A 22,226-nucleotide genomic window follows, 5' to 3' on the forward strand; every position below is an offset into this window, starting at 1 on the left:
GGTCATCTGCGAAGCCCCAGTGAAGGAGAGAATTAGAAGGGTCGAGGCACCCTTTCAGAATTGAGATAATATTAAGAGGGTCCCCAGTTGAGACCTGAGAGAAGGAGGGGTCGGGACCTTCCATGATCGGCTCCCCCTCTCGTGGGTGCCTGTATACTCCCCACCCCAAAGCCCTCCCCTAGTGACCCTGAGGTTGACCGACACCGTGTCGGCTCCTGGTGCCTAGACCCAGCCCGACGGCTGGGGCGCGGTCGCCCAACCCCACTCCTTCCTTAGAAACAGGCTGGGGAAAGAGCGCCGCGGCAGGAAGTGTGGCAACAGCCCCGGGGGACGGAGCCCGGCCCTGCCTCCGTCACTCGAATCCTACGGGACCAGGAGCCCCGCCCTGTGTCCGGCGGGGTTCAGGGCCTCGTAAGAGGAACCTGAGCAGGCGACCCCCGAGGAAGCCAGGGGCGCTGAAATAGCCCAGCTGCAGAGGTCTCCAGTCACCGATTCCCACCCCAGGAATGGTTCAGTCCTCGGAGCCCGCAGGGAATGGCGGAGGCTGGCAGTCCCGGACGATTCCACCGGCCCGAGGGAGGGGGACCCACCAAGGAGCGGGGTCTGGTCGCCATGGCAACAGGCGGGAGTCCGCCGGCCGGACTGGGGGCGGGACGGCCCCCGGAGTCTCGCCCCGACGCCCATATAAGGGCACAGGAAGGGGTGGGGCTAGCACTGTCCCGGGGCCCAGGCCAGGAGCCGGCCGCCCCGGTATCTGCCAGGTCCCAGGGCACGCCCGGGCCCCCGGACGGCTAGTCCCGACCAGCCCCGGCCGCCGCCCCCGGGGCCCCCACGGCCGCCTGGCCCGGCCCCACCCAGCCGCTCTGAGGCCGCGTCCTGCCAGGCCCTGCCTGGCCCGACCCAGCCTGGCAGGTCCCCGCCTGCCCGCGGGCCTGGGTCGGACTTCGCCCCCAGCCCGACGGGCGAAGAGGGGGCGGGCCAATGCCTCGAGGCGACCCCGGCGCCTGGGCGGGCTGACACGGCTGCCTCTTACCTCTAGCCGGGTGCCCTTACTTTCTGCCAGGAGGTCTGGCACATACATCTGTAGGGGCTGCGGTGGCCCCTCCTTCACTCATGTGGGTGAGGGGCCCTACTCCTGTTTTAGTATGGGGGCTCCTCACCATCCAGAATACCTAAAGGGGGATCCATTCCCTCACCCTAGGTGTCGCCCTCATCTGAGGGAACACTTTCAGAGCCCCTTCCCCAGGAATAAGTGAAGGTTTAGATGGTGAGGCTTCGATTTAGACTTAAAGTGGAACTTTCAAGCAGATAGGATACCAGCCTCTAGAACCAAAGATGAGCTCAGGCTCTCAGAGAGTGAAGCCTCTATCTTTGGGGAGATAGCTGGAAGTTTCTTTAGGGCAGAGAGAGGCTGGGGGAGAGGGGCTAGCCAACCTTTACAGGTCAAGCACAGAGTTCACCAAGTGTGGAGGAGAGAAGCAAAACGAAAGAAGGCAAAAGAGAAACAGCTCTGCGGGGGCTGGGGAAGTCCAGCAGAGCAGTGGCGCGTTGGGGAGGAAGGTCCCACGAGAAGCTGGGGGTGTCCCCATCTCTGGAGGGTCCTTGTGACCCTTGGGTCCCCCCTCCCCTCCTCCCTTGCTTGAACTGCTCCCCTCCCCTGCCCGAGGCTCAAGGGAGATTCCAGTGGCCGCTGAGTCTGGCAGGCACGCTGCCAGGTCTGTGTCTCCCGCCCATGCTAATAACTGCAGCTGACATCTGGCTGGGCCCTGCGGGGGTGCAGCGGGCAGCGTTGGGGGGCTGGGCAGGTCTGACCAGAGGGCAGCATCTCAGGAAGCCAACCTGCAGGTCCCACGGGCCAGGAGGCCACAGTGAGTCAGCCCTGACCAGTGCTGAGGCTGGCCATGCCAGGGGAGTCCTGGAGAGAGGTGAGACTGTCCCAATGAGGGTAGAGATGGAGGCCAAGGACCCAGCAAGGAAAAATGGATGTATGGGGGTGGGGGTTTGGGCAGGGAGAGCTGCAGGGTTGGAGTCATGCAGACAGACAGCACGACTCAGAGACACTTAAGCAGACAGAGAAATAATTATTATTTTAATAGCTAACACTTATATGGCTCTTCCCAGGAGAAGGAAATGGCAACCCACTGCAGTATTCTTGCCTGGAGAATTCCATGGACAGAGGAGCCTGGCGGGCTACAGTCCATGGGGTCCCAAAGAGTCAGACACCACTGAGTGACTAACACACACACAGATATGGCTGTTACCATAGACCAGGCACTCTTCTAAGTGGTTCACATAGAATAACTCATTGCCTGCTTCCAACAACCCAGCGAAATGTATGCTATTTGCGATTAGCCCCCTTTAAGAGACTAGAAAACTTAGGCACAGCAAGGTTAGGAACTTGCCTCATGTCCCATAGCTCAAAGCCCTGGGGTTGACCTAAAACCTGAGCTGTCTGGTTCCAGAGTGGTAGCCACTTTTGTGCAGATAATCACAATCAGAGAGACATGTATGCAGTACCCAACTGTATGCTAAGCTCTGCAGGCCCTTTCATAAAGGGTCCCCTTTATGGGGGTTGGGAACAGGACAGAGGGGTGCTGGTGTGTTTGGGGGCAAGACCAGCATGCTCTCTGCACGAGTGTTTGAGCAGGGGGTGGGGATTGGGCCAGGAGGGAGGGCGGGGGCCCAGCTGAGCTGGTACAGCCGGTTCCAGGCCCCTGCCAGTCTCACCCTGTGGCCTGGGCACCACCCCCTCATGCCGCCCCACTGGCGCCAAGGCCAGCCCCGTGAGGAGGGTGTGAGGATAGCCCCCTCCTCTGTCTGACTGGGTGCCCAGACTAGCAGCCGGGTACTGCCCAGGCCGTGGGCTTCAAACCAGCATCTGCCTGAGGAGACTGTGCCCAGGCTTTCCTCATGCCCAGGGGCCTGAGACCTGGGGGACTGGATAAGGAGGAAGTTTACCCACCCCCACCCATGGGTCTCTCTGGGGCTTTTGGCCTTGGCAAGAGGGACTTCTCCTTCTTATAAATAGCCTGGTGACCCCCCTCCACCCTGGCCCCACTGGCCGGCAGGGCCCTCACCGGGAAACTGGGCTGGGGGCTGCCTGTGAGTCAGCCAGTGGGCAGGCCAGGGCGAGAACCCACAAGTCATAGCACCCAGGCTCCCTTGTCCCTGCCCCTGGGTGTGGACAGGCAGCTGGCAGGAAGAGGCTGAGAATCATGGAGGCCCTCCCCCAGGAACCCCTAGCTTGCCAGCTGCATCCCTCCCTCACCTCTGTGGTTTGGGGGGTCCCTATCCCTCTGCTGGGGAGGAAGTAGCTCGGTTTTCTTGGAAGCAGGAAGGAGAGTCTGTCCTCAGGCTGACTAAGCTGGGCATGAGGGGAGTTTCCCACAAGACCTTCTGGCCCACCCCCATCCCCCCACTGCTGGCGAGGTCATGGGGGGCTTGAGCATGGCTGCAATCCCGGGTGCCCCATTTATAGCGGATGTGCTGAGAAAACAGGCCCACACCCCACCAGGGACCTAGGCTGCTGAGCTGGGCCTCCTAGGGGAAGTGACAAAGAGCCGTCTGGGAGGGGGGTGGTGGGAGGTGTTTGGAGAGAGTAAGCGCCAGGATCTCTGGGTGGGGGTAGAGAAGGGCTGGCAAGCCCAGAACCCCACAGTACCTCATCATGGTCCAGGGGCACGCGTGTGTGTGGTTGGCTGTGGGTTTGTGTGTGGCTGGCCTGTCAGGGCGTGTGAGAGTGTGTGAAGTCTGTCTTCTCAAGGCATGTGTCTGTGTGCTGGCCCAACCCTGCAGGGGTGTGTAGGGCCTGTCTGCTTTGGGTGGGGGGATGGAGTGGGGAAGGGGGGTGAGTGTGTCTGTGTGTATGTGTATGGGCTATATGATAGGTTGTATTGTGGCTGGCCTGAATACAGGAGTCTAGGTTGTTCTGGAGTTCTTACTGCTAATCTATTCGTGTCTGGTCTGTACGTGTATGTGTGTCTGTGTGTGAGGTCCATGGCTTGCCTGTGTGAGGTCTGTGTGTGAGGTCCATGGCCGGTGTGTGTCTGTGATGATCTGTGTGTGTGTCCATGTGGGTTCTGTGGCTGGTGTGTATGTGTGCATGTGTTAGCCAACAGGTTCTGTCAGGGTGTCCTTGTGCCAACGTTGTTAATATCTGACTGGGGCCTGTCCATGCTTCTCTGGGTTGGGTGTTGACTATCTGGCCAGACCATGTCTGAGAATATGTCAGTCTGTCCACTTTCATACGCCCAGTCTGTCAGAGGGTCTGATGTATGTGTTACCAGTGAGGTAGTGTGTATCTATAAGGCTGATTTCTGGTGTCCTCAGAGCTTGTCTGAGTATATGTGCAACTGTGTGTGTGTTGTGGAGGGATGGTCGCTGGGGCTCTCTGTTATGGTCTGTACATGTCCTTCCTGTCCTTCTCTCCATACATTTATGATTGTCTCCTTCACCTCTGAGTTATCTTTTTGAGTTGGTGATCTTGCTAGTGTGTGTGCGCATGTATGCCTTTGTGGCCTTCTCCGGTGTGTCAGGATCTAACATTGTGTCTGAACATCTCTTGTGCACCTCTTGGGGCACTTGCGCTGAAAGTGACTGTCCCTTATCTCTGAGTCTATCCACATGCCTCTGTGGCCCACTTGCATCCGTGTGTCCGTCCTGCCTGTGTGTTTCTGGCCTGTCACATTTGTCTCAGGGTGCCTGTGGACGTGTGGCTGTCTGCCAAGCTGTGCACTGCTCACCTGAATGTCAATATCCTTGTGTTTGTGCTTGTCGGTGTGTCCATCTTGCCTGTACGCTGAGTGCACTTATCCGTTCACCTATCTGTGTTACCTTTATGCTTCTGGCCTGTCGGTGTTCTCAAGTGTTTGACAGCATTTCGGTCTTCCTCTTTGGCCTACCCTGTCACTGTGTCTGCATTTGACAGCCGTCTTTACCCAGGTTTGTGTCTGACCCTGTCGGTGTGTCCCCGTTTGGCAGTCTGTCTGTGGCCAGGGTGACAGGAGTTTTGTGTGTGTAGACTGGCTTTCTCTCGGGGTGACTGTGTATGTGTATGCTCCTTGCCGCCCCTCCAAGTCTGGCTGCTCTGGGCCGTGTTTACTCTGCCCCCAGCCGACTGCTGTCCTGCCCGGGGAGGGGCTGACTCTCCCGTCTGTCCAGCCAGGAGTCCACAGGATGTTCCCGAGACGCTGTCTCCGCCGACATCCCCTCCCTTGGGCCACCCTCGGGTCAGGACCCAGGAGTCCAGGGCGGTGGGGGTGGGGCCACAGCGTATGTGGGGGGAGCATGAGGGCCCCGGAATGAGGGTGGGGGGGGTGGGGAGGCGACGGGCCCAACAGGTTCCGCCTCATTCCTGCCCCGCCTCTCACTTCCTGGGTGCCTGCCCCGGGCAGGGGGTGGACGGGATGAACCCTATGGCCTCAGAGCGCCTGGGTGGGGCATGGACTGCCCCACAAGGACTCACTTCTGCTGGGCACCTGGCACCCAGGCCTGGGAGACAGGAGGAGCCTGGGTCCTTTTACCGACCAAGCCACCTCTCTGCTCCTGTGCCCAGCTCTGGAAACAAAGTGTCCCATCTACTATTCACCTAATCTCACAATGCCACAATAAACTGCTCGAAATGATTCCTCATTTTCAGATGGGGAAACTGAGACCCAGGGAGCAACGAGGTCAGAGGCAGGATTTGAACCCAACCCTGTACATGCCCCCCAAGACCCCCAGTCAGCTCACCAACAGCCTTCCCTCCCCTCTCTAAAAATGGTACGTGTGGGGAGTATGAACCCAGGCCCCCACGAGGCCCGGCTCGAGGGGGCGCCTGGCTAGCTCTGAGTCAAAGGGGCCCCTGGATGAAATGAATAAGAAAACGACTTTAACCGTTTCATCGCCAACGGGCTCTGCCAAAACTTCCTGTGGGCTTGAGGGGGAGGGGCTGGGGACTTGGTTCCCGGAGGGTTTTGGTGGGGTAGGTACTGCCAATTCTGGGGTGGGGGGAAACGCCTCTAGTGACCTTGGTAAGAGATGGCTAAGGGAGAACACTAGACACCGACCCTCGCTGGAGGGAGAGCCCCACCCTTCAGGCTCCAGGGCCCCAGTACTGGGTTCTCAGCCCCCACTGCCTGGAAGGGGGTCTCAGAGTCCACAGCCCCCTCTCCAGGGGCTTGAGTCACACACGGGGAAAAGCCGCGAGGGGTGAGTCACGGGGTGGAGAAGGGGGAGCGAAGTCTGCTGTGGCCAGAGGACCCTCAAGCTGGCCTGAGTCACGCACGCCCCGGCCTCGCTGACCCCAGCCCCTTCCCCGGAGATCAGGAGCGGGAAGCCCATTATCGGTGGACTGTGGAGTTAAGAGGAAGAGCGGGAGGGGGGAGGAAGCACGCGCCAGGCTGCGCGGGAAGCTCCGGTTCCCATGGTAACTGGGGGGTGGTCTCTCAGCTCGATGGCGGGGTTCCTCCCTCGTCAGGGACGGTCCCTGAGCACTGGGGAAGCCCCCGCGCTCTGTCGAGGGGCCACAAGTTTCAGGTCGGGCAGGAAGGGGTTAACGGCGCCGCGTCCCGCCCCACCCCCCACTGCCAGGGTTTCACCCGCGCCCAACTGTCCCAGGCAGGGTGGGGCTGCGCCCAGCGCTTCCCCGCGCGCCCAACCCCCGCGGCTGCCCACGCACTCACGCACGCACGCACGCACACACGCACGCACGCACGCACGCAACTAGCCCATTTCCACCCCTCCCCGCGCGCGCAGGCACGACCGCGTCGGGCTCCACGCAGGCAGCGACCCCCGTCGTGCCTCACGTCACGCACGACGCACGCGCCCCCGCAGCGCAGGGAGCGGGGCCCAGAGCAGCGGAGCTCGGGGTTTTTGACACCCCCGGAGCACATCACCGCCTCTGCCTCCGCTAAGTACGCTGTCTTGTGTGACTTTGACACCCCCCCACAAGGTCACAAACTCTCTGATCTACAGTGTCACACGGACACAAGATACACCTGCCACACGTTGGCACAAACCTTCACTAATCCAGCCAGCCCCGCAGCGAATGCGGGCAGGGTCACACTGTCACACGCCGCTTGTGGTAGGGACACAGACAGGGCCGTCTTCACACACAGACAGGTGACATATACAGACACTCCTATAAAGCCACACCATCAACACAAAATAAGACGCAAACAGATAAAGTCTCGGACCTCAGGAATCCAGTTGTCATCCAGCCACTCCCCTCACATGGAGACTGTAGAGTCACAGACACATTGTGGGGACAGACTCGATAGTCATACTGTCCGCGTACATCACAATTAGGGCACGTAAAGTAAGACAAACCCACAAGGCCGCATACAGGGACACCAGACTGTCTCGGGGACATGGGCAAACCAAGGCCACCTATGACAGCCTCATGCTATCGCAGAAAAACACATGACATAAAGTAGGACACGGTCACAGAAACAAAGGCATACTGAAGTACTGATTATCAGTCATTCGCTACTTACACAAAGAATGACATAGGGATATAGACACAAAGTAAGGGTTTCCCTGGTAGCTCAGTCGATAAAGAATCTGCCTGCAGTGCAGGAGACCCCGGTTCAATCCCTGGGTCAGGAAGGAAATGGCAACCCACTCCAGTATTTTTGCCTGGAAAATCCTATGGACAGAGGAACCTGGCGGGATACAGTCCACGGGGGTCCCAAGGGTCCCACACGACTTAGCGACGAAACCAGCACCAAGGTCTCATGAAGAAAAACACGTGCCCTAGTCCCTGACAGCACACCCCTCCTCCAAAAAAACTACCAAATCATACACACATAGCCTGTTGTGTAAATTCCCAGGGCCTCAAGACTCACCAAGACACAGGTCTATGCAGACACAGGCCTGTGCACACACAGTCACAGACCCATCATCTCCCTTCTACGTAGATGTGAACACATTTCACATGGAATCAGAGATATATACACAGACACCGGGAGGGGAGGGGGTCAGGATGGGAGTCCTGGCGGAATGTCAGTGTCTGGAGTGTAGAAAACCTGCCAGAGTCCCTCCTGATATGGGGGTGGGGCATGGTGTCCACCCTGAGGTTGTGATCACTCTCCGAGGGGAGCGGCATTATCTCCAAATGTGTGAACTGAAGGGTCCCCATCCCAGCTCTCATGACTGGGTCTCTGCCCAGATGTGAAGGCCAGAGGGGGCGGGCGGGGGTCGAGCTGTGGCCACAGGGAGGGGTTGACTCACCCGCTTCCCAGCAGTACAGCCCAGGCTGGGCCCAGCTGTTCCTGGAAACAGAGGGGAAAGGAGGGGGGTGGGGTCCCCAAACCAGCTGGGGGCTGCTGGCCCCGACCAGCATCTCTGTCCTTAATGGAGGCCTTCAGAGCATTCCCCAAACTTTAGGGCTCTCTCCATCAAAATGGGGGTTTTACTCTTTTCCTCAAATAAAAGATCCCTGCTTCAGAATGAGGGTTTGTAACCGGTCTCCTTGGAGGGATACGGATGCCTTCAACAGCGGGGTTCCCTGTGTTCCATTAACAGGGATTGCTGCTCTTTTCCACCACCGTAGGGAACTCCCTCTCCCCTCCAACATGAGATTCCTTGCCGCCCCAAATGGAGGGTTGTGACTCCTTCAAAGTGAGGGTACCCAGACTTTCCTTTAAATCTGGGGACTTTGGGGTCCCTGAATATCTATAATGCCTATAATATCACGGCAACGTTAAAACAATTCAAGTCCAAGCTCCAGATATTTAGATTCCTCCCAAACATCAAGATCCCTGCGGGTCTTGCAAATATCGGAGACCTCACTCCCAAATATTTGGCGGTCCCAACATGTCCCCCAACATTGGGTGACTACATCCTCTCACAAATATGCCCAGCCTCCCATTCTTGTCACAGCCGTAGTTCCGGCTACCTTCCATGTCTGCCAGGTGGCAGCCCGCCCATCCCCCGTTTCCCCCTATTGGCAGCACCCTCTCTCTCCCTGACGGGTGCGGGATAGGGGATAAATGGCAGTTGTTCTCACGCCTGCCGGAAGAAGCCCAGTCCGGAAGCCCGCACTGCCGGCCTTGTCCCCTTCCTCCCTACTCCTTCCCTCGGCTCTGCTCCCAGGGGATGGAGACTGAAAACGACTCGGGAAGGGGATGTGGGCGTGTAGACGAGCCTCCGAGGTCCCTGCGTGTGTGCGGTCGCGCGTCTGAGTGGGCTGTAAGCTGGAGTAGGTGCTAGAGTGATTGTGTTCCTGCGATACTGCGGGAAGGGATGGAATGCAGGGAGGGGGTGTTAAGAGGGGAGCTGTTATCATCCTGCCCAACCTGCTGGGGGTGGGGTGGGGGGGCGGGCAGGGGTCGCCAGAACCAGACTCTAGGTTGCAGGGAGCCGCTCCCCTCCTTTCAGACTGAGACCCACCCCCAAAGCAGAGCCCGCCCCTCCCTCTGGGTACAGCTAATAACCTCTAATTACTACTCATTACCTCGCCCGCCCCGCGGGGGAGGGACTGCAGGGCAACTCAGGCGTCAGAGGACGCCGGCCGGGGCTTTACCCGCCTCCCAGCCCCCCAAGCCGGATCCACCCAGAACCTCTTTCCTCGCCTGCGCACCGGGAATTATGAGAGCACTTGGTACCTAGAGTCGTGGAGATTCCAACCAACTATATATTTAAATCGCTTAGCGCAGAACTGCATTCTGTAGGCGCTCCATAAATAGTGACTGCGAGTTTATTGTTACGTAGTACTGTTAGCACTTTCCTTTTAAGCCTTCTTCACTGCCCAGGGGTCTCAGAGTAGGCCCGTCGTTTCGCCTCTAGGCTGCGTTCCTGCGGTCCGGGCGCCCCCTGGTGGGCCGAGGCGACCAGGACGGCCCGGTAATGGGTTCTGAGGCGCAGGGCTGAGAGAGGGGAAAAGGCCGGGAAAGCTTAGTGAAGGACGGATCCAGGGTAAGCAAATATGTCTGTTCACTACCCAGGACTAACTATCCTGCCCTCGACTTAGGACCCGAATGCCCTTGTTTACCCTTGAGCAAGACTATCAAATCCCCTCCACTGGGAAGATCCTTTAGTGTTCCCTAAGTCCATAGAATATGTTATGGCCTGCCTTTCTCCTGCGCAAAGGCTCCGATCATAATGTGGTTAGACAGCAGGATTTCTTTCAGCTGAAGGGAAGGGACGTGAATGCACCTGTATAACAGGGTGGGGCAACTCCACCTCGGTTGAGGAAAGACGGCGAGGTCTCCACTATCTCAAAAAAGAGCTCGGGGAGGAAAAGAGGCGAGGCCACCCTGGGGATGCGCAAGATTGGCCCAGACTGACCCCTAGCGGCAGTACAGGCGCCCAAACGGCTTCCCGGATCCAAGATGGCGGGTATGAAGGCCGGAGCTGGAGCCCGGAGGAGATCACGTGTCTAGGGCGGGGCCTGCGCCAAGGGGCGGGGCGGCGCTCTAGGCCGAGCGGGAGGTCGGGGCTGCTGGCGCTCGCTGTTGGCTGATCTGGACGCCGCTGCGGTGGCGGGGCTGCGCGGCCGGGGTCGAATCCGATCGGGAGCCATGAGCATGGACAAGGCCGAACTATGCGGGTCTCTGCTCACCTGGGTAGGTCGGGGGCGGGGCCACGGACAGGTGTACGCCTGCTCTTCTCACCCGGGAGCCCCGAACTTGGCTCTGTCCACCCCTCCGTCCTGGGGCTGGGAGGAGGAAGGGGTCGTCGGCCTGCTAGCCAGTTGGACTCTGGTCTGAGCACCTGCCCCGTCACGTGGCGGTTTTGCTGGAAAGAACAGGTGAGGCCACGCCCCTTTGTGGCTGGGTCTTGTGGAGGGGAGGGCATAGGTGAGCTGGCCTGGTCACGTGGTGCCTATGGGGGACCAGGTGACTTGTGTTTCTGCCCTCGCTTGGTCGCGAGGAGTTTGTTGGGCAGAGGTAGAGTGAGGCCACGCCCCCTCTGGTCGGTCCAGGTGAGCAGAGGCCACACCCCCATGGGGCTGGCTTGCTGGAGCAACTGGCCAGCAACTTCCGCCCAACCTTGTGAGGATCCTACTGACCAGAAGAGTCTGAGAAAGGGGCGTGGTTCCTTGGTCCGGGCCCCTGATTCTGCTTGTTGCACTTTCCTCTCCTCCCTCAGCTTCAGACATTCAATGTCCCGCCCCCCTGTACCAGCCCCCAGGACCTGAGCAGTGGCCTGGCAGTAGCCTTTGTGCTGAACCAGATGTGAGTGGGGCTGAGGGGGAGGGTCCCAAAGGAGTCCTCCAGCAGCTCATCCCACCTTCTCATCCCCAGAGACCCTTCCTGGTTCAACGAAGCGTGGCTCCAGGGCATTTCAGAGGACCCAGGTCCCAACCGGAGGCTGAAGGTGACAGGTGGACTCAGGAATGGGGGACAGACTGGTGAAGAGTTGATCAGGGACCAGTCAGTTAGACATATCCTGGGTGATGAACAGACAGACCTGGACAGGAAGAGGGACAGATATATGGGGACTAGCTAACTATGTATTTGTTCCTTCATTCTTGTATTAAGCAGGCCTGGGTGTGCAGCAAGGAGTAACATAGACAAAAAACTGCATACACAAGCATTAACATTGACTTCTAATGGCAGTTAGCTCTATGAAGGCAATAAAACCTGGGTCGTGTGAGAGAGCCAACTGGGAGTGGGTGGGTGGTTACTCTAGATGGGCTGATCTCCAATGTGAGATTTGGAGGAATGGGATTCCAGACCCCAGGAACAGCTAATGGAAAGGCCTTCAGTTGGGAATAAGCTTGGTGTGATCGAGGAATGGATGGCAGGGAGGTTAGAACAGAAAGCAGGGGTGTAAGAATGGTAGATGAGGTCATCAGGGACCTGGCAGGCTGGAGCAGGGAGGTAGATTCTATTTTAAGCTGTGTAAACTCAAGAAAAGATTTAGTAGAGGAAAGACACAAACCTGGCTGGGGCTTTGAAAAGCTCCCCCTGGCTGTTTGTGGAGGAATGGAGGGGAAGCAGCAAGACGAAGCTGTTGTAACCATCCGTGTGAGAGAAGATGATGGTTAGGGTCAAAAGGTAGTGGGGCAGGTGGTGAGAAGTGACTGGATCTCTGGTACATGTAAATAATATGGGCAGGTGGAGAAGAAGAGCAGGCAGTTAGGTCAATCCTAGGAGGGAGGACAATCAGACAGAGAATGGGGCCAAATAGGATGAGATGACCAGGGATTAGGAAGTGAGGCAGAGAAGAGGATGAGCTAGACAGGTTCAGGGTGGAGTCTGCCTGGCCCCTTCTGGGGGCCTTTGGGACCCTAGACACAACTCCTTGCTCCTCCCCAGGTCAGCAATCTGAAGGCGATCTTACAAAGCCTAGTGGAGTACTCCCAGGATGTGAGTAACTATAAAAGGATTTAGTGGGTTAGGTTGGGAAGAGCAGAGGAAAATCCTTGAGCCCCTGATATCCCTTCCTCCCTCCCATCCTCAGGTCCTGGGGCATCCCATTTTGGAGCAGCACCTTCCAGATGTGAGCCTCATTGGCGAGTTCTCAGACCCAGAAGAGCTTGGCAAGCTACTTCAGCTGGTTCTGGGCTGTGCCATCAGTTGCGAGAAAAAGCAGGGTATGGGAGGATAGGGGTGGTCCCTAATGGGAAGACCCGAGAAAGCCCTCCTTGCCCCTCCGACCCCCGCCTCAGTCTCCCCCACCTTGACCCCCAGAGCACATCCAGAGAATCATGACACTAGAGGAGTCCGTTCAGCATGTGGTGATGGAAGCCATCCAGGAGGTAGGTGGGGGTGCCCACTGTGGCAAGGAGCTTCAGGGGAGGGGGCATTTCCAGGGCAGAGGCAGCTGGGCACAGGCTCTGCCCTGGTAAGGCCTGGGCTCTGTGTGGAACTCAGCTGGCCAGATTTCTCTGTCTCATGTGTCTGCCAGCTCCTCCCAGCTCGAAGTCACAACCTAACATGCTAAAAGGGCCAGGTCTCAGGAATTCCCAGGCGGTCCAGTGGTTAGGAATGAGTGCTTCCACTGCCATGGCCTGGGTTCAGTCCCTTCTCTGGATCTAGGATCCCAAATACTTCGCAGTGCAGCTGGAGGTTGGGGGGAGGAAGGACCAGGACTCCCTTTTTGTTGGACACATGGGGCAGCCTCTGGACTGGGCTTGTTTTGAAGGACGAGGATTCTTAGGCTGGACTGTAGAAACTTTGGAGGCTGCCTTCAGAGGCCCCAGCTCATCTCCGTGTTCTCCCACTGCCCTCTCCCCTCGCTCCAGCTCATGACCAAAGACACCTCTGACTCCCTGTCACCAGAAACATATGGGAACTTTGATAGCCAGGTAAGGGGTGGGGACCTTGTTAAAGTCCACCCCTATTACTTTTTTTTCCAGGGCAGCCTAAGGAGGAGGGGCTTGATCTTAAGCCCACTCCCATCCCCCAGGATCCTAGTCTCTTGCCAGGTCCCCAGCGCTCCCGAGTTGCCTTTCCTCCAGTCTCCTCAAGTCCCAGATCTCTCTTAGATCCTGAGGGTTTCTCAGCTCCCTCCTCTCTGTCCCTGGAGATCCCAGCCTCCCTTTCCGCATCCTCCTCCCCTGGATCCCTGAGTTTTTGCTTCCCCACGTCTCTCCACTCCTTTCATTAGTCCCGCAGGTACTACTTCCTGAGTGAGGAGGCTGATGAGGGGGATGAGCTGCGGCAACGCTGTTTGGATCTGGAGCGGCAGGTGGGGCCGAGATGGGGGTTCTCAGGTTCTCCCAGGGTAGGGTCGCCCGCACAGCCTCCCCTCCCAGCTCCAGCTTATCTGTATGCCCTGCCCGCAGCTGGTTCTCCTGTCAGAGGAGAAGCAGAGCCTGGCTCAGGAAAATGCGGTTCTAAGGGAGCGGGTGGGCCGGCCGGAGGATGAGGGTGCCAGCGGCCTCACTGCCAAGAAGCTGCTGCTGCTGCAGACCCAGTTGGAGCAGCTGCAGGAAGAGAACTTCAGGTATGGCCAGGCGGGGACAGGGCCAGCAGACCAGGGGCCTGGGGCAGGTACAGTCCCTTCACGTGACGCTTCCGCGGTCCCCCAGGCTGGAGAGTGGCAGGGAGGACGAGCGCATGCGCTGTGTGGAGCTGGAGCGGGAGGTCGCAGAGCTGCAGCAGCGGAACCAAGCGCTGACCAGCCTGGCCCAGGAGGCGCAGGCTCTGAAGGATGAGATGGATGAGCTTCGGTGAGTGGCAGGTCCCCACTGCCCGACTGCCCCTCTGACGTCATTGTACCTCTGCAACCCCAAAATTCCTAGTGAGCCCTCACAATGCCTCATAGACTCTAAAGTACTGTCCTGAACCCTGCGACACTATCCTGGAACCCATCATGTTCTCTGGAGAACACCAAAGTCCCTGGATCCATGGTGGGCCCCCCCCACGGCCCCACGATGCAATAAATTTGCCCTTGGTGACACCTCTGATCCCCCCATGACATGACTGACTGCCCCTTCTTATGATGCCACAGCATCCCTGAAACCGCAAAGTGCATTGTGGGCCCCCATAGTACCCACCCCTGAACCTCAGTGTGCCTTCTGTAGCCTTAAAGAGCTCTCTTGTGATCCCCATGACACCCCTGTAATGTTAAAAATTCCTAGTGAGCCCCTACCATACCTTCAAGAACCCCACATTGCTGTGCCTCAAAGATCCCCCATGACCCTTCTATGGCCCCTGCATCCACAATGCCCTTATTGGCTCCACAGCCAACTCATGACCCCAGAGTGTCCAAGGGGGCTCTTCAGACCCTCTGGGCCCCATCATTCCTTCTGTAACTCAGTCATTTTGTGTCCTCCGGAAAACCCCTGATTTTGATCTTGGGCTAACCATTGATGTTTGGGGCTTCCCAGGTGGCTCAGTGGTAAAGAATCTGCCTGCCAATGTGGGAGACACATGAGATGCGGGTTCCATCCCTAGGTCGGGAAGATCCCCTGGAGAAGGAAATGGCATCCCACTCCAGTATTCTTGCCTGGAAAAATTGCATGGACAGAGGAGCCATGGGGTCCCAAAGAGTCAGACACAACTGAGCCACCGAGCACGAACACAACCATTTATGTTTAGGTCTTCCTTTATGCTCCCTAATGATCCCCCAACATCACCAGGCCCCGCTGACCCCTGACCTTCGTGACCCAAATGCCCAAGGCTGACATGCCCAAGGCTGACCTGACACCTTCCCCTGCCCTGAGGGCCTCGCATCCAAGCTGAACCCTTGACCGCAGACCCTCACCTCCTCTTCCCACTTGCCCCGGCCTCCAGGCAGTCCTCCGAGCGCGCCGGGCAGCTGGAAGCCACGCTGAACAGCTGCAGGCGCCGCCTGGGCGAGCTGCGGGAGCTTCGAAGGCAGGTGCGGCAGCTGGAGGAGTGCAACGCCGGCCACGCGGAGCGCACGCGACAGCTGGAGGAAGAACTGCGCCGGGCCGGATCCCTGCGTGCCCAGCTTGAGGCGCAGCGGCGACAGGTGCGGGTGGGAGCCTGGACCCGGACTGGGGTCGGGGCTCCTCTTGCCTGGCTACTGACTTTGGCCTTCCCTCAGCGAGGTGCTGAGCCCTTCCACCCAGAGCCCGCCCCCTCGTTTACGTAGAGGCCACACCCTCCAGACAGGCCCGCCCTGCTCTAGCTTTGCAAGCCCCGCCTCTTCCAAGTTTCTTTCTGCTGGTCCCTCTGGCCCCACCCTTTCACCTTGTGCTCAGTCCCTGTCCCTCCCTCCCACCCTATAGTCCTCTCCCCTCGCCTCTGTTCAGGTTCAGGAACTGCAGGGCCAACGGCAAGAGGAGGCCATGAAGGCTGAGAAATGGCTATTCGAGTGCCGCAATCTGGAGGAAAAGTATGAGTCGGTGGCAAAGGAGAAGGAGGTGAGGCTGAGGTGCTACTGCCCAAGCCCTACCCTGCCCATCAAGGCAAAGCCCATTTCCCAGGAGGCCGATCCTGCCTCAGGTGGTCTGTTGCACTCTGTCCCTCCAGCGGCTGTTGGCAGAGCGGGACTCCCTGAGGGAGGCCAATGAGGAGCTGCGCTGCGCCCAGATGCAGCCTCGGGGGCTGGCCCAGGCCGGTGAGTTGGAGGTTCATCCCAGGGTCTGGGAGGGCGCTGGCCTGGAGCCTCACCGGGCCACATGTGCTGTTAGGGCAAGCATAAAAGGCAGTGCCCAGGGCTTGTCTAGTTTGGGGGTCGCAGAGTAAGGCCATGCTGGAGGGAGTCTCAAGTGGAAAGAGGTGACATGGGCCAATGGAAAGCAGCAAGAACTGTCCTTTGGGGCTCTGAGGGGGTGAGCAAAGGCAAACTCAGGGCAAATATCATGGCTCCCTTTCAAGCTGGGTGTGGGGTTTGTGTTAAGTCAGGCATTGGCCAAACTTGAGTCCCCAAAGACGCTTCTTCAAAGAGGATCCTAGGGATGGGGACAGGAACTGTGGCGCCACCTGAAGACTTTTCTCACATTCTCCAGACCCCTCACTGGATCCCACCTCACCGGCTGTGGGAAACTTAGCAGCCGAGATCCTACCTGCAGAGCTCAGGTATCCAGGGGTCAGTCACTCAGAGCTCTGGTCCCACTGGAGCCTGCCAGTTCCCACCCTCAACCCCATCCCCAGAGCAGGTACTTACCACTAGCCAGACCTACTCAACTTGGTTCCCAAGACCTAGCTGGGCTTCCCCCCCCCACCCTATGGACTGTAGTCCACCAGGCTTCTCCATCCATGGAATTCTCCAGGCAAGAATACTGGAATTGGTTGCCATTCCCTTCTCCAGGGGAATCTTCCTGACCCAGGGATCCAACCCAGGTCTCCTACATTGCAGGCAGATTCTTTACCATCTGAGCCACCAGGGAAGTTCTTTTATGCTCACCCACTTCTAATTCTGCTTTTACTTGGCCGGGACTCTAGTCCTGTTGGTGGCTCACCTGACCTTTTTGGGATCCACCCTCAGTGCACCAGTTAAGTCCAACTCATCTGTCTCCACTGCCCAGGCAAAAATCCTTTGCCCAGCACCCCCCACATCAGATTCTGCCCCCAGGACACAGCCCTGTTCTCAGTGTATTCCCCGCTGGGGTCAGTGTCCTGTGTCCTGCCCACATCAACTCCCAGTCCAGCGTTTCTCTTTGCAGTGTTTTCCTTTCCCTGAGCCCCATCTCAGTGTTCTAACCTGCTCATGTAGCCCTGCCCTGCCCCATCCCCCCCAGACCCTGCTCATGGCTCTGCCCACTTTGCCCCACCCCACCAGCGCCCCGCCCACCCACTCCACGGCTCAGTCCCGAGTACCCTAACCCTACCCCAGGGTCTGACTGGGCCCTTCCCCTGGCCTCTGTCCCTCTCCCGGCCCCGTCCGCCCAGTTTCCCTGCCGGACCCCTGTAGGCCTGAGTGGTGACCCATCCCCAGCCCTGCTCACTCCTGCCCGGTCCGCAGGGAAACACTCCTGCGACTTCAGTTGGAGAACAAGCGGCTGTGCCAGCAGGAGGCGGACGACAGGGAACGGCAGGAGGAGCTGCAGCGCCACCTGGAGGAGGCCAACCGCGCGCGCCACGGCCTGGAGACGCAGCACCGGTGAGGACCCACCCTGCGAAGGGGGGCCTCCCGCGTAAGCTTGGAGGCGGCGTGAGGGAGGGCGCAGGCACTGAGCGGGGCCCCCACCTCCGCAGGCTGAACCAGCAGCAGCTGTCGGAGCTGAGGGCCCAAGTGGAGGACCTTCAGAAGGCCCTGCAGGAGCAGGACGTGAGTGCCCACCTCCTCCCTGCCTGGCCCTGCCCTGTGCCCCCTCTAACCCTGCTTTCTCTCCCCACTGCTGCCTGATGCCGCGTGCAGTCCATAGTAAGTACCTTGGGCTCAGAGTGCCACTCCTGACCCTCACCCTCCGAGAAGGTTGGGACCTCTGGACACCTCATCCCCACACTCACCCAGCGCCTCTTCTCTCCTCCCAGTCAATCCTGCTGAAGAGGAAACTGGAGGAACATCTGTGAGTCTGGTGGGGGGAAAGATTGGGGCAAAGGTGTAGGGGGTGGATCTGGTGTCCATGGGGAGTTGTTTATGAGGCCAGGGGGTCAGCTCACCCGGGGTCTTATAGACCAAAGGAAGGTGTATGGACTATTTGGGAGTCAGGGAATTTCAGCAAGGTTGTGTGACACAGTGGTAGTCACCTTTTATTACTTTTTTGCATTTCTAAAAAAAGATAAACTTTTTTTTCCCCCCCCATTTTTGGCAACACAGCTCAGCTTGTGGGATCTTAGTTCCCCAACTAGGGATAAAACCTGGGCCCACAGCTGTGAAAGCTCCAAGTCCTAACCACTGGACCACTAGGGAATTCCCCCAAAATATAGTTCTTTATTAAAAAGAACTTTCTTAAGTAAATAAAGAAACTATTTTAATTAGCCATCACAATTATAGTTTAAAAACCAAAAGTTATACCAAGTTATACAGAAATAGAGGGTAAACATCTCAGTCTTCCCTCATTAACTCAGTTTCTGCCCCATTCGACCCCCATTCCTATTAGTTCATTATGGAAATTTTTCTATAATTTTTAAAGCAAATTCAAATGAATATGAATATAGATTTTTACTATCATTCCTTATTTACACAAAAGGTAGTATAATATGTACACTTTGCTTTCCCTACTTAACTAGTTAACTGGGGAAATTTCTTCTTATGAATAAATAAAGGGAGACCTTATTATTAATTTCTTGATATAGCAGTCTTTATCAACGGGGGTTCCATGGGGAAACTGGACCTTACAGAAAATGATTTTCATGACTATTCTCTCAGTTCTGCCAAGACTAGAATGTACCTAATGCCAACCTAGAGCACAGATAGCTATTTCCTTATAGAGGATGAATACCTGGAGGCATTAGGGCTTAATTCTGTAGAATTCTGGTCCAGAAGGGCTGGCATATAGCATTTTTTTTTTGTAATATCATAATTAACTCATTCTTTTAGGCATTTGCAATTTCAATCTGTGCAACAAAGTACAGTCTTATATATGTATCATTTTGTTTATGTGCAAATATATCACACACACACACAAAATGGAATGGGTGGCTCCCAGGGCATATGCTTTTGTAATTTTAGTAGATATAGCCAAAGGTTCACTATTAGATGTTATACCATGTTCCAAGTCCATGATACATGATATTAGGCTCACTTAGGGGGATCTTTGGGGTTTTGCTCCAGGTGGCAGAATGCCAACTATTAGCTTATATTTCCTTTCATTAGAGGAGATTTCCATTCTAGAGAGATCCCTGGATGCTGGGTGGAGAATGGAACTGAAGAGTTGAGAGTAGAAGGCTGGCAAGGGATGATGGTGCCTGAACTAGCATGTGGGCTGTGGAATGGAGAGAAGTGGACAGATGGAGGGAGGGCTGGTCCAGGGGCCACCTGATGAGGGTCATGGAGGGTTGCGGCTCTGATGGCTAAAGAGATGATGGTGCCGGGGCACATAGAACCCAGGCTTGGAGTCAGGCGGAGAGGTCTGCAGGAGCACTTCTGGGAAGCAGAGAAATGGGCCCGGAACTGAGGCTGCCTCTGGCTCCCCACCTACAGGCAGAAGCTGCATGAAGCAGATCTGGAGCTGCAGCGGAAGCGCGAGTACATCGAGGAGCTGGAGCCCCCCGCCGACAGCAGCAGTAAGGGGTGGGGGGTGCTCAGCGACCTGGATGGGTGGGGGGAGCCGCTAAGCTCAGCACAGAGCTTAGGGGCCACCTTGTCCCCCCAGCAGCCCGGCGTATCGAGGAACTTCAGCACAGCCTGCAAAAGAAGGATGTGGACTTACGGGCCATGGAGGAGCGATACCGCCGCTATGTGGACAGGGCGCGCCTGGTGAGGATGCTGGGTGCCCTGCTGGCGTCCTGCCCAGGCCACTGCTTCCCACTTGACATTCTCTGCCTCCTGTCCCCACACCTGTCCTACCATATCACATCGCAGACTTCTACATCATGGCCGGTGGGGCCAAGGTCACCGTGACTGTGTCTTTCCCCACCCCTAGGTCATACAGAGCCTGGAACCCAAGCAGCAGCCACCTGGGGGGGCTCCCCCAGATCTCCATGCCCTGAGGACACAGCTCCGGGAGCGGAACGTCCGAATTCGGCACCTGGAGGTGGGTATCCTAACCCCCTCTCACTGTCCCCAGTATATCCAGTCCCTTGACTGTTCCCTCCTTAGCAGATGGACTTTGACAAGAGTCGAAGTCAGCGGGAGCAGGAAGAAAAGCTGCTCATCAGTGCCTGGTATAATATGGTGAGTGCACAGTTGCCTGTCTGAAGTACTGGAAGCGTGGGGGGTGCTGGTGTCCTGGAGGCTCATCTGACCCCAGCTCTGCCCCTCCCTCCCTCCAGGGCATGGCTCTGCAGCAGCGAGCTGGGGAAGAGCGGGCCCCTGCCCACGCCCAGTCTTTCCTGGCACAGCAGCGGCTGGCTACCAACGCTCGCCGTGGACCCCTGGGACGCCTAGCAACCCTGAACATGCGCCCTGCCGACAAGCACTGATGAATCACAGGATCCTGCCACCTGCCCAGCTTAATCCACCCTGGATTCCCCCAACTCACAGGGGGCCCAGAATTATGCCTCAGTTGGCTGCTTGAGAGCCTTGAAGTCACAGTCTCTGCCCCGTTCTTTCCCAGCTGGGACAAGAGTGTAGGAGGCAGGTGGGAGGCAGGAATGGGCCTACTCTTTTTAGCAATGTGGTTCTTATTCTTGATTTTTTCCCTGGGGTTAGTGAGCTGCCAGGGGATAGAGTGATTTTATATTTGAGAAGAAAAATAATAAAGACTTTTAATCTGACCTGGCTGGACTCTGGGCACTGAGGGTAGGGGAGATGGTGGGCAAGGGGCTAAGATCCTTGCTTTTAAGAAAAGCCTGGCTTACGTTCTTTGTTGTTTTTTTTTGACTGAGCTGGGTCTTCATTTTGGCTCAGGCTTTGTTTAGTTGCAGCGAGTGGGAGCTAGGGCTCTAGAATGTGTGGGCTCAGTAGTTGTGGCCCAGGGGCTTAGTTGCTCTGCAGTATGTGAGATCTTAGTTCCTCAACCAGGGATCAAACCCAAGTCTCTGGAATTGCAAGGCAGATTCTTAACCACTGGACTACCACAGAAGTCCCTCTTAGCTTTTATTCTAAGTGAAGTGGGAAACACAGATGGTTCTGAGCAAAGGAGGCATGTGACCTGATTCAAGCAGTCATAGGCTCCTTTTGGTCCTGTGGGAGAAACAGACTGTGGAGGTGTTAGGGTCAGAGCTGAGAGACTGAGTCACTATCCACGTGGGTGGTTGGATGATAGTGAAGACTCTGGCCAGAGTGGGAATCCTAGAGGAATGGGAAATGGTTGGATTCTGGATACAACTGGAAGATTAAGATGATGGGATTTGCTACTGGGTTGATAAGGAGAAGCATGAAAGAGAGAGAGAATCTGGGGACTCCCCTGGCAGTCCAGTGGTTAACACTGTGCTTCCACTACTGGGCACCTTGGTTTGATCCCTGGTTGGGGAACTAAGACACCCCTTGCAGCTCTGCTTGGCCAGAACATACATTCATTCATTCATTTATTTATTTTTAAAAAGGGACTTCTCTAGTGGTCCAGTGGTTAAGAATCCACCTTGCAATTCATGAAACACAGGTTGGATCCCTGGTCAGGGTACTAAGATGCCACATGCTATAGAGGAACTAAGCCTGCACCAAACCAAAAGATCCTGCATGACCCAGCAAAGATCTCATGTGCCACAACTAAGATCCAACCCAGCCACATAAATAAAAAAAATTTTTAACAAATAAATGATTTTTTTTTTAAAGAAGTTGAAGATGACTCCCAGGTTTTGTCCTCAGGAAGAGCAAAGCTGATGGAAGATAAGCAAGTGGGGGGTTGACAGGGAACTGTCATGTTGTGTTCCTGTGTGTCCCTGTGAACAGGGGAGCATGTTGTGTTCAAGGTGCCATGAGATCCATACACAGAGATGTCCAGTAGTCAGGTGGCTCTGCATCTAGAGTGTGGGAAGGGACCCTGGCTGGACTTCTAAATTCAGGAGTCATCTACACATGATTAATGTAAGACCTAGAGCATTGAAGAGGCAGAGGGGTCACTTGCAGAAGCAAAGCTGGCAGGAGAATTTCCTGGCGGTTCCGTGGTTAGGACTTCTCACTCCATTGCAACGGGTCCAGATTTAATCCTTGATTGGGGAACTAGGATCCCTGCAACTAAGCTGCAGGGCATAGCAAAAAATAAATAAACCAAAGGTTTGGGGGAGAAAGTGTGGTCCTGGGACCTGTGAATCCTATATTGATGAATGAGTAAAACCATGGGCACTGAATGGGGCCATTTCAGAGAGTAGAATTTGGAAGTGGACAGGACA

The 22,226-nt window shown here is 56.7% G+C and overlaps 1 protein-coding gene across 4 annotated transcripts; it reads left to right on the forward strand.

Moving 5' to 3' along the window:
• The first annotated feature begins 10,339 nt into the window (after positions 1–10,339).
• Positions 10,340–21,608, forward strand: HOOK2 (hook microtubule tethering protein 2). Of its 4 annotated transcripts, none has more exons than XM_065917666.1 (22): positions 10,340–10,547; positions 11,074–11,159; positions 11,229–11,301; positions 12,246–12,296; positions 12,391–12,523; positions 12,621–12,688; positions 13,175–13,237; positions 13,540–13,620; positions 13,718–13,878; positions 13,964–14,104; positions 15,171–15,372; positions 15,656–15,766; positions 15,876–15,963; positions 16,355–16,424; positions 17,311–17,448; positions 17,544–17,616; positions 17,823–17,857; positions 19,435–19,517; positions 19,610–19,710; positions 19,877–19,987; positions 20,053–20,127; positions 20,226–21,608. In XM_065917666.1, exons 1-22 carry the CDS (start codon positions 10,503–10,505, stop codon positions 20,373–20,375), a joined length of 2,139 nt encoding a protein of 712 aa, XP_065773738.1. In that variant the 5' UTR covers positions 10,340–10,502; the 3' UTR covers positions 20,376–21,608. The 4 variants fall into 4 exon arrangements, with proteins under 4 accessions (XP_065773738.1, XP_065773736.1, XP_065773737.1 ...); XM_065917664.1 differs by having other exon boundaries at positions 10,342–10,547; positions 19,607–19,710; positions 20,226–21,607; XM_065917665.1 differs by having other exon boundaries at positions 10,344–10,547; positions 19,607–19,710; positions 20,056–20,127; positions 20,226–21,606.
• The last annotated feature ends 618 nt before the right edge of the window (positions 21,609–22,226 follow it).

This window comes from Muntiacus reevesi, chromosome 1, assembly GCF_963930625.1.
Source record: "Muntiacus reevesi chromosome 1, mMunRee1.1, whole genome shotgun sequence".
Lineage (NCBI taxonomy): Eukaryota > Metazoa > Chordata > Mammalia > Artiodactyla > Cervidae > Muntiacus > Muntiacus reevesi.